This window comes from Bubalus bubalis, chromosome 3 (assembly GCF_019923935.1).
Source record: "Bubalus bubalis isolate 160015118507 breed Murrah chromosome 3, NDDB_SH_1, whole genome shotgun sequence".
Taxonomy (NCBI): domain Eukaryota; kingdom Metazoa; phylum Chordata; class Mammalia; order Artiodactyla; family Bovidae; genus Bubalus; species Bubalus bubalis.
The window spans coordinates 32,555,113-32,572,679 of record NC_059159.1 but is presented as its reverse complement, the minus strand read 5'-3'; the positions used below and the strand labels follow the sequence as shown (position 1 = coordinate 32,572,679).

General features: G+C 42.4%; 1 protein-coding gene across 9 annotated transcripts in view; it reads left to right on the top strand.

Moving 5' to 3' along the window:
- Positions 1 to 17,567, top strand: part of DNAH9 (dynein axonemal heavy chain 9) — a 284,870-nt gene that overhangs the window by 193,400 nt on the left and 73,903 nt on the right. For all 9 annotated transcript variants that reach the window (XM_045164838.1, XM_045164842.1, XM_045164840.1 and 6 more), the window contains one exon: positions 7,262 to 7,522. In XM_045164838.1, coding sequence (XP_045020773.1) covers positions 7,262 to 7,522 — 261 coding nt within the window. The remainder of the gene's footprint in view (positions 1 to 7,261; positions 7,523 to 17,567) is intronic.

The following is a 17,567-nucleotide window of genomic DNA, read 5'->3' as shown; positions in this document are numbered from 1 at the left end:
TGCTGCCAGAATACAGTCAGGGAGACTAAGCAGGGAGACCGAGTAGAATGTTGTATTTTAAAGTACTTTTTAAGTGGTTATTAACCACATGTGGCTGGTGGCTGCCAAACTAGACAGCACAGCTTCAGACCAACCTGTGTCCTGCTCTTAGAAGGACTAATAGCAGTATTTCACGATGCATGCAAGAGAAGTGATCATCTTTGTTCAAACCTCAAGTCTGAGTATTCACTTGAGTAAGCCTTCATGATCTTAGACATTGCCATTCAGATTCTCTAAACTCTTCCAGAACTTTTAAAATTGCTTATAACTCCATTCTCTTCTTCCTCTTTTTGATCACACTGCACCCTGAAGTCCAACAGCACTATTTGAAGTTCTCCCCAAATAGTTCTCTCTCTCTCTCTCCATGGCTTGTTCACATCTCTGTGTCTTCACATATGTCCCTACCTTGTCAACTTATCACTGTCAGGACCGAAAAAAGTTTCCTACCCGCCTGCCCACAAGCCCTCTCTAAGCTCTGAGCAGTGTACATTCCCTTCTCTATGTCCCTTGAATTTTTCATCCGTTTTTAAAAAATTGAAATATGGTTGATTTACACTGTCATGAATTCATTCTTACATTTCTTCTCTTGCATACACGTGAAATACTGCTATTAGTCCATCAAGGATAGAAATCAAGATTTATTGGCACATAGTAGGTGATCTATAAATGAATAGCTCGGTAGACGATAGATAAGTACATTGATAGATAGGCAAATGAATGAACAGGTTCAAAAATCACCTACAAGCTCAGAGAGGGGATGGAGAATGGGTCTTTTGAATGGAATGATCTGAGGTGCCTAACTCTGATATAAACCCTTCATCTGGAACTATTCCTTTGATAGAAAAGGACTGAAGTATATCTCACCGTAATCTTGGTAAAAGAATGATGACTTTAATTATTAATATATTGTATAGTATCTTCTGCTTGATTATTACAGCTTTTGGTGTACATAATCTGGTAGGAGTAAGCTAAAAGGATCTCACAGCTTGGACTCAGACAGATTTCCAGATTAGTTTAGCAGTTACTTCCCAGGTGACTCAATGGAAAGAACCCACCTGCCAATGTAGGAGACAGTTCAACCCCTGGGTCAGGAAGATCCCCTGGAGAAGGAAATTGCAACCAATTCCAGTATTCTTGCCTGAAAAGCCCCTTGGACAGAGGAGCCTGGTGGACTACAGTCCATGCGGTTGCAAAGAATCAGACACAGCTTAATGACTCAACAGCAACAAGTGGTATTAGAAGTAGTAGTAATGACAATAATTAACAATTGGGTGGTAACCTAAAGTTAAACAGACTTTAGACTTATAATTTCATGCTTTGACTCAGCTAGTCAGAATATAACTTTCTTTTTCAGTAGCTGAATTTAACTTGGCCCTGGATCCATCTTTTTTCCTTTAAGAGTAGAAACCTCTTAACCTTGCATTTCAGGTTGAGTTGGTCATATCATGTTAAAAACTCAGTCTTTGGAGGGCAGTCAGTTCCCTGTCTTGACACAATCAGAGTCCCCCGCCCTGCCTGGGGTCTCACTCCTCTCACTAACAACCTCAGTTCTGTGTTTAATTCAGGTGCGATCATGAGAAAAAGGGACTGTTGGATTTAACCCACAAATCTATCAACCTGGAAACCTTTATTTTTAAAAATATTTTATTTAACTTTTCATTTTATATTACAGTATACCTGATTAACAATGTGTGATAGTTTTAGGTGAACAGTAAAGAGACTCAGCCAGTTGCCAGCATGAAGGATAGGGGAAAGGATAGTTAGGGAGTTTCAGGTGGTCTTGTACACTCAGCTATATTTAAAATGGGTAACCTACAAGGACCTACTGTGTAGCACAGGGAACTCTGCTCCGTGTTATATGGCAGCCTGGATAAGAGGGGAGTTTGGGGGAGAATGAATACATTATATATATGACTTGGAAACTTTTAAATTCAGTTTATCCTGGGGTTTAAAATAACCTCAAGTCACCTGGAGTTGACAGTTAACATTTATGATGGTGTATTTGTCAAGACGTTTTTGTTTGCAAGTGAAAAAGAAAACTAACTCAAATTCACCCAATGAAAAGAAAAAAAGTGGAAAGTGAAGGAGGGGAGGGAGGGAGAATAGGAAAGAAAATTTTGAGATTACATTAGATGTTTATCAGAACCCTTTGATGGCAACTAACCAAAATCCAACTGAAGTTGATTAGACAAAACAAAATAAAAAGGAGTGGATGAATTCATATCCCTGAAAAGCGAAGGATAGGGTTTAACATGGATAGGACTGGAGTTAGATATTCACTAGATGTCCTTGTTCAGGCAGGCAACCCCCATGGCTCTGAAACCTCAGACAAGTATTCTGTCTGCTTTGCTCCTTATTTATTGTATTTTTGGCTGCTCTGGGTGTTTGTTGCTGCTCTCAGGCTTCTCTAGTTGTGGTGGGCTGGCTTAGTTTCTCAGAGGCATGTGGGGTCTTAGTTCCCTGACCAGGGATCGAACCCTTGTCCCCTGCATTGGAAGGTGGATTCTTAACCACTGGACTGTCAGGGAAGTCCTTGCTTTCCTTCTTTTCCAGTATTTTCAGCCCAGTTCCTGGGCTGGCTCTGAGAGAGCTTTTTAAGGCTTTGGTTCGCCCATATTGAGCCAATCTATAATGTGGACCCTTTCATTGGCCAAGCCAGGGTCCATGACAACCATCGAAGTCAGCCCCACCCAAAATACAAGGACTTACAAAGGCAAGGTCTCTAAAAGAAAACCAAGTTGTGTTACCAGAACATACTTTTTATATTATAATTAATTGTTATATAATTATTATTGTTAGGCAGGCAAACCTAACAGATGTCTACTCTAGACAGAAAACATCTGTATCTAAGAGGAAAGCCTGCTTGAAGTCCAACAGTTTCACATCAGAAACTGTTAGAAGTTTTGACTTCATCCCTGGCTCTAGGATTGGATTTGTAACGTAGGCATAGGTCTCAGAGACATTTGGTCTTGAGTATCTTTCAGGTATGGACCCATGACCTCAAGTGATTGACTCAGGCATACTGATACTAATTCTAAGATTCTTTTCTTCCTTTACTTTCTGTGGTTGGAGGTATGAGGATATAATCCCAAGTTCTTGGCCATCACCTTGCCATCCTGATGGGAGTCACTGACTAAAAGTGTATTCACTTTAAAGTACAACGATGTTGAGAGACATGATGTCTGTGTTCTAGGATGAGGCTGTATCTGAAGCCAGTATAGCCCCAGAATTAAGTTCTATAAACTATTAAATCTTCATTTTGATAAAAAAGAGAAAGTGTTTGGTGACTCCATGGATTCTGAGTCAAGAAGGAAGCTATCTCTAGGCCTCCAACTTTCAATGGAGTGTTATTTGTGACTGATTATTCTGGATTCCTTCTCCACCTTCTGGAGCTCTGGGGACCTCTTTGTGAACATCATGTGCCTGGACCTTGAAGAAGGGAGGGTCTCCCACCACCATCTTACCCTTGCTGGACTTGGTCAGTGTCCCCCCACCTCCAAGAGTCAGCATCGATGGTCGATACTCGTGGGGAGAGGGTCTCATCAGTGTTGGTAACACCTCCCCTCTTGATCTTCCTATCCAAGTGTGGGAGTGTCTAGGTGACAAGAAACCCAGAGTGTAGCCTGAATGCTATGAATAAGGGGGAAAGGGAAGAGAAAATATTTAAGTCACTTACTTCAATGTCCTGTTCTACTGAAGAAGAGCCATCAAATGACCCTGAGTTCTGCCTTGTTGGTAGCCTACATCTGATGAGCTTCCCAGGTGGCTCAGTGGTAAAGAACCTGCCTGCCAGTGCAGGAGACACAGGAGACATGGGTTCAATCCCTGGGTCAGGAAGATTCCCTGGAATAGGAAATGGCCACCCACTCCAGTATTCTTGCCTGGAAACCCCACGGACAGAGGAGCCTGATAGGCTTCAGTCCATGGGGTCACAAAGAGCTGGACGCGACTGAGTGACTGAGCAGCTACAGCCTACTTTTGGCTGGCTGGCCCCTCGTGTCACTCCGTGTCACATCTTAAGAGTTATAAAGCTTCCATCCACAGCACTGGTGATTACTTACCCGGGGCCTGAGGTCATAAGGCAAATCTGCAAGCCATAAAACAAACAACAATAACAACAACAAAAAAAACCCACTTCAATTTTCTCAAATCTCCCAAGATTTGGAAAGGAACACAAAGTTACTGGTGTGTTTGCTGACTGGAGTGATTATGTGGTTCAATCATTTTGATTTACAATTGCATCTTTGTCCTTGTAGAAATTACTCTGCAGCTGAACAATGGGAGATGGAAAGGGATTAACCTTCCAACACAAGAATACAAGACCCATTCTAGGGAGCAGGCCTCCATCTGAGGTTAAGCAAAGTCTCCGATTTCTATGAATACACAAAATTAAAGCACATTCTTTTTTTCTTCTGCCTTCATTTTCTTTTCTTTTGATCTGCCATGAAAAGGGAATTATCAGCAACGTCTAAGCCCCCATTTTATTTTTGCAGCATAAAGCATTTGAATCTGTTTGACATGTTCTAGGAGCTCTGAAGTAATCTTTGGTGGTTGCGTGAAATAGACTTCAGAAAACTGAGAGACAAGAGGTCATCTTGGAATGTAAAGTTTATCCGCCATATTGCAAATACAATTGACTTTTTTTTTTTTACTTTCCAGAAATAAACAGATCTGAGTCTTCTCTTTGCATATGAACAGGCCTTGAGTTAGGCCAGTGATTCTCAAACCTAGGTGGATATCAGATTCACCCAGAGGACCTATTAAAACACAGATTGCAGGGCCCCACCACCAGATTTCTAATTCAGTAGGTCCAGAGTGGACCAGAGAACTTGATTCCTTTTTTTTCCTTTTTAAGATTTTATTTATTTATTTTATTTTATTTATTGGCTGTGCTGGGTCTTCACTGCTGCATGTGGGCTTTCTCTAGCTGCAGTGAGCAGGCTTCTCATTGCGGTAGCTTCCCTTGTTGCAGAGCACAGGCTCCAGGGCACATGGGCCTCAGTAGTTGCAGCACATGGGCTCTGTAGTTCCGGCACACAGGTTTAGTGGCTCCACAGCATGTGGGCTTTTCCTGGATCAGGGATGGAACCCATGTCCCGTGCTGTGACAGGTGGGTTCTTTACCACTGGACCACTGGGGAAGCCCCAAACTTTGCATTTCCCAGGTGGTGCTGATGCTGGGTACCACCTCCTGGGATCTGAGGACCACATTCTGAGAACCATCACCCCCTACTGAGCACATAGAAAGCCATTCACCTCTTCCCAGCTGACTGGAAACATAGGATTCCTAGGAGCCAGTGTTCCCACCACTCCAACGTCATCCCCAAATGCACATGGACATAGAGGTGGGCAGAGAACGCAGCTGGTCTGGACCATCGGAATCCATGCTGTTCCACTTCAACCTGGTCATCTACTTCTTGAAAGGACTGTGGGAATAGATGAAGTCCAACTAAATGAGGACAAGCAAAGGCTCTTTATTCAGAGCTCACTCTAGCAAGGCCGTCAGCCACCATCATTTGCGCTTTGGTAGAGACGTTAACAGGTTTCCCTGGTGGCTCAGCAGTAAAGACTCTGCCTGACAATGCAGGAGACACAAGTTCAATCCCTGGGTTGGGAAGATCCCCTGGAGAAGGAAATGGCAACCCACTCCAGTATTCTTGCCTGGGAAATCCCATGGACCGAGGAGCCTGGCGGGCCACAGTCCATGGGGTCACAAAGAGTCAGACACGATTTAGCGACTGAGCAACAATAACAAGAGACACAAAAGCAGGCAGAGGAATGGGAAAGCTAAATAGTTGGAAGAAAGGCATTCCCAGATGGAGGCTGTCGGCCATTGGGAGGCAGAGGACGGCAGATCAGAAGCTTGGGCATCTTGTTTAGGGGTGGGTGTTTGAATTTCTCTAATTTCTGGTCCTTAATTGGGATAAAATTAAGAAAGTTGTCAGTTATTAATCAAGTCCTGGCCATTTTGAACTGATTCTTATAGAGGTTATTGCCTGTCTTCATGGACAGTTACTTAGACAGTAGACTTGTTTCCAAACCAAGGTCCAGTCACTGGCTGCTCAAAAACCAATAAGGAGGTCAGGTTGGTGGAAAAGAAAATCTGCTAAATGTGGATGCTAGCAGCTGGTGGGGAGAGCGGGTATATGTCCAAAGGCTGACTCCCCCACCCGGTAAGTCAGTGGGCAAGAGGTTTTGTAGACTGAGGAAGAGGGCTACATGCAGAAACAGCACAGCTCTGACAGTCAGCTTGAAATTGGTCATCATTGGTGTGACCAGCGTCATCTTTATTAGGTATTCAATTCCAAGGTCAGTTCATTCCCATTTCCTTGAGGCCAGTTCTCAGAATTATGGCAGCTTATGTCATGGCTGCAGTCTGGTGGTTATATGGTTGACTTCTTCACCTGGTAGGGGTTTCTGTATCTACACAGGATATGGCTCAGAATATTAACTGTAGCCCTTGAGGAGGAACCAAATGTTCTTGAATATGTTTAATGACTATGTTATTATTATTTGGTTTCCCTCAGCTGTTTTCCTTTGTTTGTGCATGTTCTCACTTCTCTGATTGAATTTATTTTTTGGCTAGTTTTTCCACCAACAAAAGGCAGGCTGAGGACATTGCAGGGGCAAGGACATAGGGTCCTGTTCCATTTCAGTCTGACTTATGGCAGGCTGGCTTTCTCAGCTGGTTGCTGTAGATAATGGGCTGGTCTCCTGGGCAGGTTGCTGTAGGTTCTAGGTCAGAGTTCTGCTTTTATGGCCCGGCCACTGTCTGTTCATATATTCCATCTTACATGATACCCAGTGGACACTCACTTTTTATAGTTTGCTAAATCCTCGGTGCATTCCAGACTGGCCAAATTCAATTAAAGGATAATTGTTGCTTATTAAAGCCCTACTATGTGCAAAGTGTTATATTAGGCCTGTGAGGTTTTTACAAGACACAGACACCAACGTCAGTGAGAAGCCAGCTTTGTCATTTGGGCATCAAGGAGAAAGAAAGTTCACAGCCTCCGTTGCTTAGAATCTTCCACCACATTTGCTGCAGAGGAGAGAGGAAGAGGGCGGCCAGGGCACCTTTCCTTTCCCAGGTCAGGGAGCTTGGTCCCAGCTGAGAGCTCAGCTTTGCACCTTTGCATCAGGAGCTGGTGTTCTTCCCTGCCCTGCAGGGTCAGACCCCACCATGGTTCCATCTGAAAAAACCTGCCACTTCTCTGCTGCAGGTGGATGAGCTGAAAGCCAAGCTGGCCACCCAGGAAGTGGAGCTGAGGCAGAAGAATGAAGATGCCGACAAGCTGATTCAGGTGGTGGGCGTGGAGTCGGACAAGGTGAGCAGAGAGAAAGCCATTGCCGATGAGGAGGAGCGGAAGGTGGCTCTCATCATGCTGGAGGTGCAGCAGAAGCAAAAGGACTGTGAAGAAGACCTGGCCAAGGCAGAGCCAGCGCTCACGGCAGCCCAGGCGGCCCTCAACACCCTCAACAAGGTAGGAGGAACGTGTGTGTGCTTGCTTATCCCTCTGGGGAGGAGCAGCCTCTCCTCTGACCCAGAGGCAGCCCACCACGCTGGTGTTCCAAGGGACACAAGGGTACAGTCCAGAGGGCTTGGCTGGGACCAGCTGTCACTGGTTTATTCATTGAGCAAGCAGACATTTACATACGCTGAATATATGTCAGGATGCACAGGCTACCAGTGAAATCCCAGAGATGTGAGTCCCAAACATATCGGGACAGGAGGGGCCAACTCTCCAGCCTCCTCACTTCACTGATGAGAAAGCCAGAGCCCAGAGTCACAGGCCTCAATGTTAGAGCCAGACTTGAACTCACATCTTCAAAATGCAAGCCCAGAGACCTTATGGCTATGCAGTCCATGGTCATTTTACTTCTTCTGTGCTATAGGTCACATGGGCCTCTTACAGGCTTCCCTGGTGGCTCAGGTGGTAAAGAATCTGCCTCTAATGCAGGAGAGCTGGGTTCAAACCTTGGGTCAAAGCTTCCCAGTTGGCGCTAGTGGTAAAGAACCCACCCCAATGCAGGACATGTAAGAGACTTCAGTTTGATCCCTGGATTGGGAAGATCTCCTGGGCATGGCAACCCACTCCAGTATTCTTACCTGGAGAATCCCATGGACAGAGGAGCCTGGCAGGCTACAGTCCATGGGGTAGCACAGAGTCAGACATGACTAAAGCGACTTAGCACGCACATGCGTGCAGGCCTTGTAAGGCCCTATGAAAATGTTTTAAGATATGAGACTAAAGTAAGATGTCTCCAAAGTAAGAGAAAAAAATCTACAAAATCAAACTTGGCAAGTCCTCAGTTGTTGACAACATGTAACTGTGTGTCAACTAAATTCAGCTCATACACATGACCTTTTACTGGAACAAGCATGACTCTTGAGATGTGTTCATTGGGAGTTGTATTTTGGCTCCCTTTAAAGATACTCTGTGTGTTGAGAGGTGCCTGTGGTTAGTACTTCTTCCTTTTATAGTTTTCACATTAACTTTCTTTCCCATTTGGATGACCGGGGCTGAGAGGCTAAGGGAGGAAGATGGAAAGCAGGGCAGACAGACTCAGGTCATCAGGAATTGGTATCACAGAGGAAAGCTGATGTTTACTTGGAAGCTCACGTCATCTCTTTGCAGATCCTCCACCAGTTCCTCTTTCTGCTGAGAGTCTAGATACTCACTTGCCCCTTCACAGGGGCCATTTGGTCAAGGTCTCAGACAGCCCATGCCAGGTGGGCCATGCCAGCAGCTCACCTCTGCTCCACAGGCGACACCTGTGCCTCTTTCTTCCAGATGGACTCTGAGAGTGTTGGCCACCCATGTAGGAAACGCCCCCCAAGTTCCACTGCCAGGGGACTAGCCTGCCATTCGCACCCTGTAGATTTCTATAAGTTAGAACCCCAGTCCGGTGTCATTCAAGTTGCATTTAAGCTCTCTCAGTGGTCTCCTGGTGACCACTGAGTCACCAGGGAAGCCCTAGCTGCAACATTGAATTCTTAATTGCAGCATTTGGGATCTAGGCCCCTGACCAGGAACTGAACCCAGGTTCCCCTGCTTTGGGAGTGTGGAGTCTTAGCCACTGGACCACCAGGAAAGTCCCTCTGAAGCTTTCCTTTATGGATTCTGTGTAACCAATGCACACCTTGCTTTGGAAGGTAGCATCTCTTGGCTTAGGTCCTTAGCACATCTGAGACTAAACTGAGAACATTGGAAAATCCTGTGATGTATAGTTATGTATAAATTGTATTAAATGTGAGATATGAGTGCATTTTGGTGTTTTTATGATGTGTGGTGGGAGGTCCCTAAAAGGAAGGACCTATAAAATCCTTAAGTGGGCCTCTACCTCACATTCATAGAAAACACAAGATTTCTCCAGGAAAATTTTGGAAATTATGGATAGACTGGGGAGTGGAGGTGTAACCCAATTATGCCACCACTTCTCAGCTTGAAAGCTTTTCTTTCTTCTTGAAGCTCTTTCTATTTTCACTGGAGGAAAATTGCTCTACAGTGTTGTATTGATTTCTGCCAGACAACAATGCAAATCACTTCTTGCCAAGAAGATGAACGTCTTTCATAAGATTTTTTGACACAGAGATTATATGTTCTAAGATGAGCTGAGTCCAAATTCTGGCTGGACTATTCACTGTGTGTGACCCTAGGAATGACTTTATGTTCTCCGAGTCTCTGTTTCCTCACCTGTAAGTAGAGGTGGTAGTAACATAGTCCCCATCAGGCTGTGAAGGACAGGGAAGCCTGGCGTGCTGCAGTCCATGGGGTCGCAAAGAGTCGGACATGACTGAGCAACTGGACAGCAACAACAGGTTGTTGTAAGGATTCAGTTAGATAACGCATGAAAAGTATTAATAGCTAACAGATGGCAGCCACTCAGTTTGCTGTAGTCGATGATGTCTTTATAGAAGTGTTATCTCTTCTGTTTCCACAGGCTGGAAACAGTGAAAACCCCTGAATACTCTTGGTTAATTTTATGGCTGATTAGTTAGGTGACCTTTACTGGTAGAAATGAACACATAGAGGTGTAACTCATGGAAGTGACGGGATCGGATTCAGAAAAAAGCACTGGATTTGAGCCCTAGTTACCTCTGCCACAAAGAAAGTGAAACTCATGTTTCTAAAGGAATGAAGTTTTCTTAATAATTTTATTTGTTTGTGTATTTTAGTCCATGCCGGGTCTTCATTTCTTCTCAGGCTACTCTAGTAGAGGTAGGCAGGTTTCTCACTGCGGTGGCTTCTCTTGTTGCGGAGCACAGGCTCTAGGGCAGGCAGACTCGGTAGTTGTGGTTCCTGGGCTCTAGAGCACAGGCTCAGTTGTTGGGCTCATGGGCTTAGCTGCTCCCCGACATGTGGGATCTTCCTGGATTAGGGACTGAACCCATCTCCTTCATTGACAGGCGGGTTTCTTACCACTGAGCCACCAGCAAAGCCCATGAAAATCATTTTTCATGAATGCCTACTATGTATGGTAGCTCAATGGCAAAGAATCCACCTGCCAATGTAGGAGATGAGGATTCTATCCCTGGGTCAGGAAGATCCCCTGGAGGAGAAAATGGCAACTTGCTCCAGTATTCTCGCCTGGACAACCCCATGGACAGAAGAGCCTGGCCAGCTGCAGTCCATGGGGTCACATGGACTGCAGCTTACAGTTGGACACAACTTAGTAAACTAAACAACAACCACTGTGTGCCAGATAACAGGACGGGTACTGTCTTCAAACGAGCTGTGGAGCCTCACGCGCCAGCCACTGAACTTCTTCATCCCTCACAATGGCATGTAATATTATCTTAGCTTCAAGTGTACAACATAACGATTCAGTATATACAAATATATTGTGAAGTGATTGCCACACTAAGTCTGGTTAGCATGTATCACCATGCATAGTTGCAATTTTTTCTCGTGTTTTGTTTGCTCTTCTTTTAAGATTTACTCTCTTAGCAACTTTCAAATATACAACACAGTTAGCTATACACTACATCCCCAGGACTTATTTATTTTAAACCTGGAAGTTTGTACCTTTTGAACCACCATCACCCATTTCTCCCAGCCCCCACCCCCTGCTCAGAGAAGTAGAATGGATCAGATTGTACCACACAGAACAGGGGAGATGTTTCTTCACGAACACAAGGACCCCTTGAGTATCCTCAAATTTTTTTGCATCCACAGGACTCTGGTATTTAAGGACCGCATTCCTATTTTCTCATCATTTTCAAAGTTAACAATGAAGCTTTAGTTAATACATAAAGAACACCTGTAAATCAGAGCATAGTAGTAAGTCCATGTACATTTTAAGTCTCTGCTTTGGCAGTTTTATTTCACTTTTATAGCTAAACTGAAGCAAATCCAGTATAGCTTTTCCTGCCCTAGTTGAAGAATGGTTTTGCTTACAATTTCATGGCTTCTTTTTTTCTCCTTGCAGAGTTACTTGAAATTTTCTATTTATTTCCTATGCGTTTTATCCAGTAAACTTATTTTTTATTATACAAATAACATATAATGGCATTTTTATCATTACAATAATTCAAAGAGTACAGAATGTACAGGATGAAACATAAAGTCACCCTTCTTTCCACTCCACCCCCAGTCCTCTCCTAAAACAGCACTCCTGGAAAAGCTTGAGCTGTATCTCATCCAGAAATTTTTCTATGAATTTATATCTGTGCAAATACACATATGAAATACAGTAGGTCTTCCCTGGTGGCTCAGACAGTAAAGAATTCACCTGCAATACAGGAGACCCAAGTTCAGTCCCTGGGTCGGGAAGATCCCCTGGAGAAGGGAATGGCAACCCTCTCCAGTATTCTTGCCTAGAGAATTCCATGGGACAGAGGAACCTGGTGGGCTGCAGTCCAGTGGGTCACAAAGAGTCGGGCATGACTGAGGGACTAACACCTAGGGCTTCCCTGGAGGCTCAGACTGCAATGCAGGAGATTTGTGTTTAAAGCATGATATATTTTATATGCACTGCATTATATGTTTATATGCATATAAAATATATCATATTTTAAATACAAATAGATAATGACAACTTACTCTTCCTCATGAAACAAGACTGTGTCACGCCAATACATACATTGAAACCATATTCATTTAATGCTTTGTAGTAGTATTCCAGGCTATAACGTACTCTATTTCTTTTAGCTATTTACTCTTGAGTGTCTAATTAGTTTCTTTTTTCTCTAATACAAATATTCTTGTGCATACATCTTTACTCCACATGTTCACATATTTCTCTGGGCCAAATAAGAAATCCACTTGTTTGAGAGAACAACATGGCAGGTTGAATCTTACCTCCTCCACCCCTCAAAATACCCACGTCCTAACCTCTGGAACCTGTGGATTTTACTTCATATGGTGACTCGGTGGGCATGGTTAAATCAAGGATCTCACAGTAGGGAGATGATGCTGGACTATCCAGTGAAAGTGAGAGTGTTAGTTGCTCAGTCATATCCACCTCTTTTTGACCCCATGGACTGTAGCCCACCAGGCTCTTCTGTCCGTGCAATTCTAGAGGCAAGAATACTGGAGTGGGTTGCAGTTCCTTTCTCCAGGGGATCTTCCCCATTCAGGGGTCAAACCTGGGTCTCCTGCATTGCAGGCAGATTCTTAACCATCTGAGCCACCAGGGAAGCCCCAGCTGGGCCCTAAATGTCATCACAAGGATCCAACAAAGAGGGAGACAGGAAGATCAGAAGAAGAAGGCAGCATGGTGGTGGGAGAAGAGCGGGCAGACACAGCTGATATGATGTGGAACCTTGAGCCAAGGAGTGAGGCTGGCTCTGGAAACTGGGAACAGAAAGGGTCAGACTCGCTGCTCCAGCCTCCAGAAAGAACCAGCCTCTCCAACATCTTCGGCTTAGGAATCCTGACCTCCAAAATAGGAAGATTGTACATTCACGTTGAGTCACTGTGTTTATGGTAATTTCTTACAGAAGCACTGTGTGTGTTCAGTTGCTTTAGTCCTATCTGACTCTTTGCAACCCCAGGGACTGTAGCCTGCCAGTCTCCTCTGTCAATGGGAGTCTCTAGGCAAGAACACTGGAGTGGGTTACCATGCCCTCTTCCACGGGATCTTCCTAACCCAGAGACTGAGCCCCTGTCTCTTATGTCTCTTGGATTAGCAGGTGGGTTCTCTGCCACTAGTGCCACCTGGGAAGCCCCACAGAAGCAATAGGAAGCTCTAACAATAATTCTCTTTTTTATATAAGTAATGCTCAATTTCTATCCAAAATAGCTACTCTTCTTTATAGTTGTAAGCACTGCTTTCCCCCACATCCTTGCCAGTCTTAAGTATTTTCAATCATTCTAATTTTTCTCATTAAGAACACAAGAATTTTTTCATTTAAAAAATTTGTGAATGGTTAGATTCCAATACTTAGATTCCTTCCTTCATTATTTGCCCAAATTCTTTGTCCATTTTCTGATGAGATAATTTCCCTTTTCTGTATTGATTTATAGGGTTTTTAAGATAAATTTTTACTATATGTCTTGTTGTATATGTTGTAAATATTTTCTTCCTGTCATTTGACTTGTAACTTAATATTTACAAGTTATTTATAAAAGGTATATTTTATAATTAAATGATTTTGAGAATTCTAGGGTTACAGAGTTTAACAGACTTCTTTCCTACAGGACTTTTTAAGACCTTTATTATATGACAAGCTTGATACTGAAAGTGATAGAGATAGCACAAGAAAATAAAACCTCAAATTATACAAATTTATGAGTAGTGATTTAAGATATCCATATAAAATGCTGGTAAATCAAGCCTAGCAATTTATTCAAACAACAGTATGCTACCGACCGAAGTTTTGCCTATGCAAGGCTACTCCTGTAAATATACCCAACCATCGATCAAAGGATAATAGCTTTGGGGGACTTCCTTGTGGTCCAGTGGTTAAGACTTCACTTTCCAATGCAGGAAGTGTGAGTTCGATCCCTGGTCTGGGAGCTAAGATCCCAAATGCCTCAAGGCCAAAAAACCAAAACATAAAATAGAAGCAATATTGTAACAAATTCAGTAAAGACTTTAAAAATGGTCCACATAAAAAAAAAAAAAAACTTAAAAAAAAAGGCAAAAAATTCTGTAGTTAGAGAAATGTCAAAAATGATACCTAACGCAATTCAACATCCTTTTCTATTAAAACTCTCAGTATAGTAGGAACAAAAGGATATTTGAATAATTTGCTAGCACATAGCAATCAATCCCAGTCCAAGAATGAAACATCCTAACGGTCGAGCATTAGCAGAATTCCCATTAGCAAAGAAAAAGCACAATAATGACCCCCTTTGCTTCTATTATAAAACAATTACCCTAAAGTTTCTAGCCAATGCAATGATAAATGAAAAATGGTAATCGTCCAAATGTTGTAAAGTAGCAGACAAATGTATTATTATTCATAGATGTCATAAAAATATAATAAAACAAATAAAAGGGGAGGGTTAAGGGCCCATTACGAAATTTAATAGCTTTCCTAATATCAGCACTAGCCAGTTAGAAAATATAATATTTTCAAGATAGCAATCAAAACTCTCAGTATAAGTAAACATAAATAAATTTATTGAAACTATGTGAAGAAAACTGCACATCTTTGTTGAGTAGTGTAAAATAAGATATGAACAGGGAAATAGATGTACCAAGTTTGTATAAGGCAAGATTTAATATTTTAAGGATGTCACTATTCCTCACATACTTTACACATTAAATCCAAGTCTAATTTGACTCTTATTTGGGGCTTGCTTATTTCTAATTTCATTAAAAGTTCATATCATTTAAGCAGCTATTAAAAAGTTAATAACCTAAATACTTAACAATATGGAGTTGGCTAAATTATGGCTCATCTAATTGAGAGAAAATTGCACATACTTTATCTAAAATCATACTTTGCAAAAATAAGTCATAGCATGAAAGAGTTTAAGATACAATTTTCAGTGAAAGCCAGATTCAAAAAAATAGTGTAAACAGTGATTATATAGGTTTATGTGTATGTATGTACATATATGTATGCATGTGTGTGTTAAGTCATTTCAGTTGTGTCTGACTCTTTGTGAACTTATGGACTGCAGCCCACCAGGCTGCCCTGTCCATGGGATTTTCCAGGCAAGGATACTGGAGTGGGTCGCCATGCCCTCCTCCAAGGGATCTTCCCAATCCAGGGATCGAACTCGCGTCTCGTATGTCTCCTGCATTGGCAGGTGGATTCTTTACCACTAGTGCCTCCTGGGAAGCCTACATATATGTATATGTGTATATAAATGAATGAGCCAGACATACATCACATTCATATATATTCACACTATATTCACTCATTATCTTTCTTTTCTGTGCCTCTTTGTTAGTTTGTTAAGCATATATAATGAAACGTACCAGGACAGTGTTTATCTCTGGGTAGTAAAATGATGAGTGAGTCTGGTTTTCATCTTCATCTTTGCTAAATATTTCACAATAAATATGTATTCTTTTACTACAAGGACTAAGTAATGTAATCTTGTAAACCAGTGAACAGTAAGAAAGAAACTGTAAAAGAACTAGAAAAGTTACTATAAGGTCACATCATCTTAATATGTATGAAAGACCCTTCTTACCATAAAAACGAAGGATGATAGCATGATGTCATCTGGAAAAGGATTATTCAGTTTGGCTGTAGGAAAGCTGAATTTCTACCTGTCACCGAATATCTTAAATTTTTTTAATTAAAAAAAGAGTATTCTCACGTGTGTGTGTTTGTGTGTGTGTGTGTGAAGAGCTCTTATAAATCGTGCTGGAACTGGCATTTGTGCCTGCCCTCACCCCACTCATTTACTCTCTGCCCTTCCCCCTCCTGAAACATCAGGTTCTCTAAGTGGTCCTCCCAGAACCCCCTCCCTGGCCAAAGTGATACCATCAGTCTTCAAGAATCCACTAGCCTACTAGCCCTGCTTTTTGCTTTTTTTCAGAGCACTTCTCACTCTCTAACATACCAAAGATTGACCCTTTTGTGGCTATCCCCCCCATCTGTGTGAGCAAAAGGACTGACTTTTTTATTTACCACTACATCCCCCCTTTGCCAAATGAACGACTGTGCAGACACGTTTATTCACTCAGCGGAGACTCCCTGACTGCCCTCCATGCCAGACACTGTTCAAGGTGCCCGTGATGCCTCTATGAACAAAGATTCTGCCTCTCTGAAGATTCTGTTTAGCACTGGGCAGGGGCGAGAGACAATGAGCATCATGAAAAAGCACTATATACAATGTATGTGTGTGTGTATACATATATGTATATATTTACATTTAGATATTCAAAACACTAAGATCATGGCATCCAGCCTCCCATCACTTCATGGCAAATAGATGGGGGAAAAATGGAAACAGTGACAGACTTTATTTTCTTGGGCTCCAAAATCACTGTGGATGGCGACCGCAGCCATGAAATCAAAAGACACCTGCTCCTGTGCTCTGCCACAAGAGAAGCTACCACAATAAGAGGCCTGCACACCACAACTAGAGAAAAACCCTTGTAGCAACAAAGGCCCAGCATTTCCCAAAATAAAATATATATATATATAATTTTTTTTAAGTTTGAAGGAATTACATTGAAATATTAACAATGATATATCTAGGTTATAGAAATAAATCTCATCTGTATCCATTTTTATCTTTTCTTAATTCAGTACATTGAACATACATGCTCAACTTGAATGATATTAAAATTGCGTGGGTTTTGTTTCTGATTGTATGTTCCCTCTGTGTCCTCTCTGGCTCAGGGGAGGCCACTAGGACAGGTATCCAAGCACAGCTGCCACGCCTGTGCTGCCCTTCATTCCTGTCCATCATAGACAAGACTGTCAGGACTCAACGTGCAAACCGGGGCAAGAATAAATGGAGCGCCTTCCTAGGTGCTTCCATGAGGTCCTAGAAATAATCGCCCTCCTGTTTTTATTTCCAGGCCTGAGAACACCCCCAAATTAATTTGGCACAAGGATCTAATCTTTGAAATAAAGATTTTCCCTGTTCACAAAATCAGCCTTGAAATCAAGTGCTTTTGAAATTACATGTTCCTCACTGTCAGTCACAACAAACCTTAAATCAACTTTATATGCATTTCTGACCAAATTTCACTTGCAGATTTACTGCTCCCAACCTACAGATGAAAACACTAAGGCCTGAGAAGTTCGAGTGGCTTTTGAAGGTCAAGCCTTTCAGCCATATCTTTCTAGAGCAAGTGAAACTTGTAGCAAAACTCCAACCCCTGTCTAGGCAGAGGCAGTAACAGCACACGCCGTGCCTGGCTTTCTGCCTGTGTTATTTCTTGGCAGAAAATACCACTTTGCTATCAGGACGGTCAGCTGTAGTTAGAACAAGCTCATGGAACAAAGCAGTTTAATTAAAGAAAAAAATATATAGTTGGGTTACACTGCCATTCTTTTCAATCCAAGATGGAAATTAATTTATAATAAACTTATCTTTTATTCATGGCACGCTGCCTGTTTCAGAGCATGTTGGCATCCTTATACGTTTCAGTTAAATGTGAAAT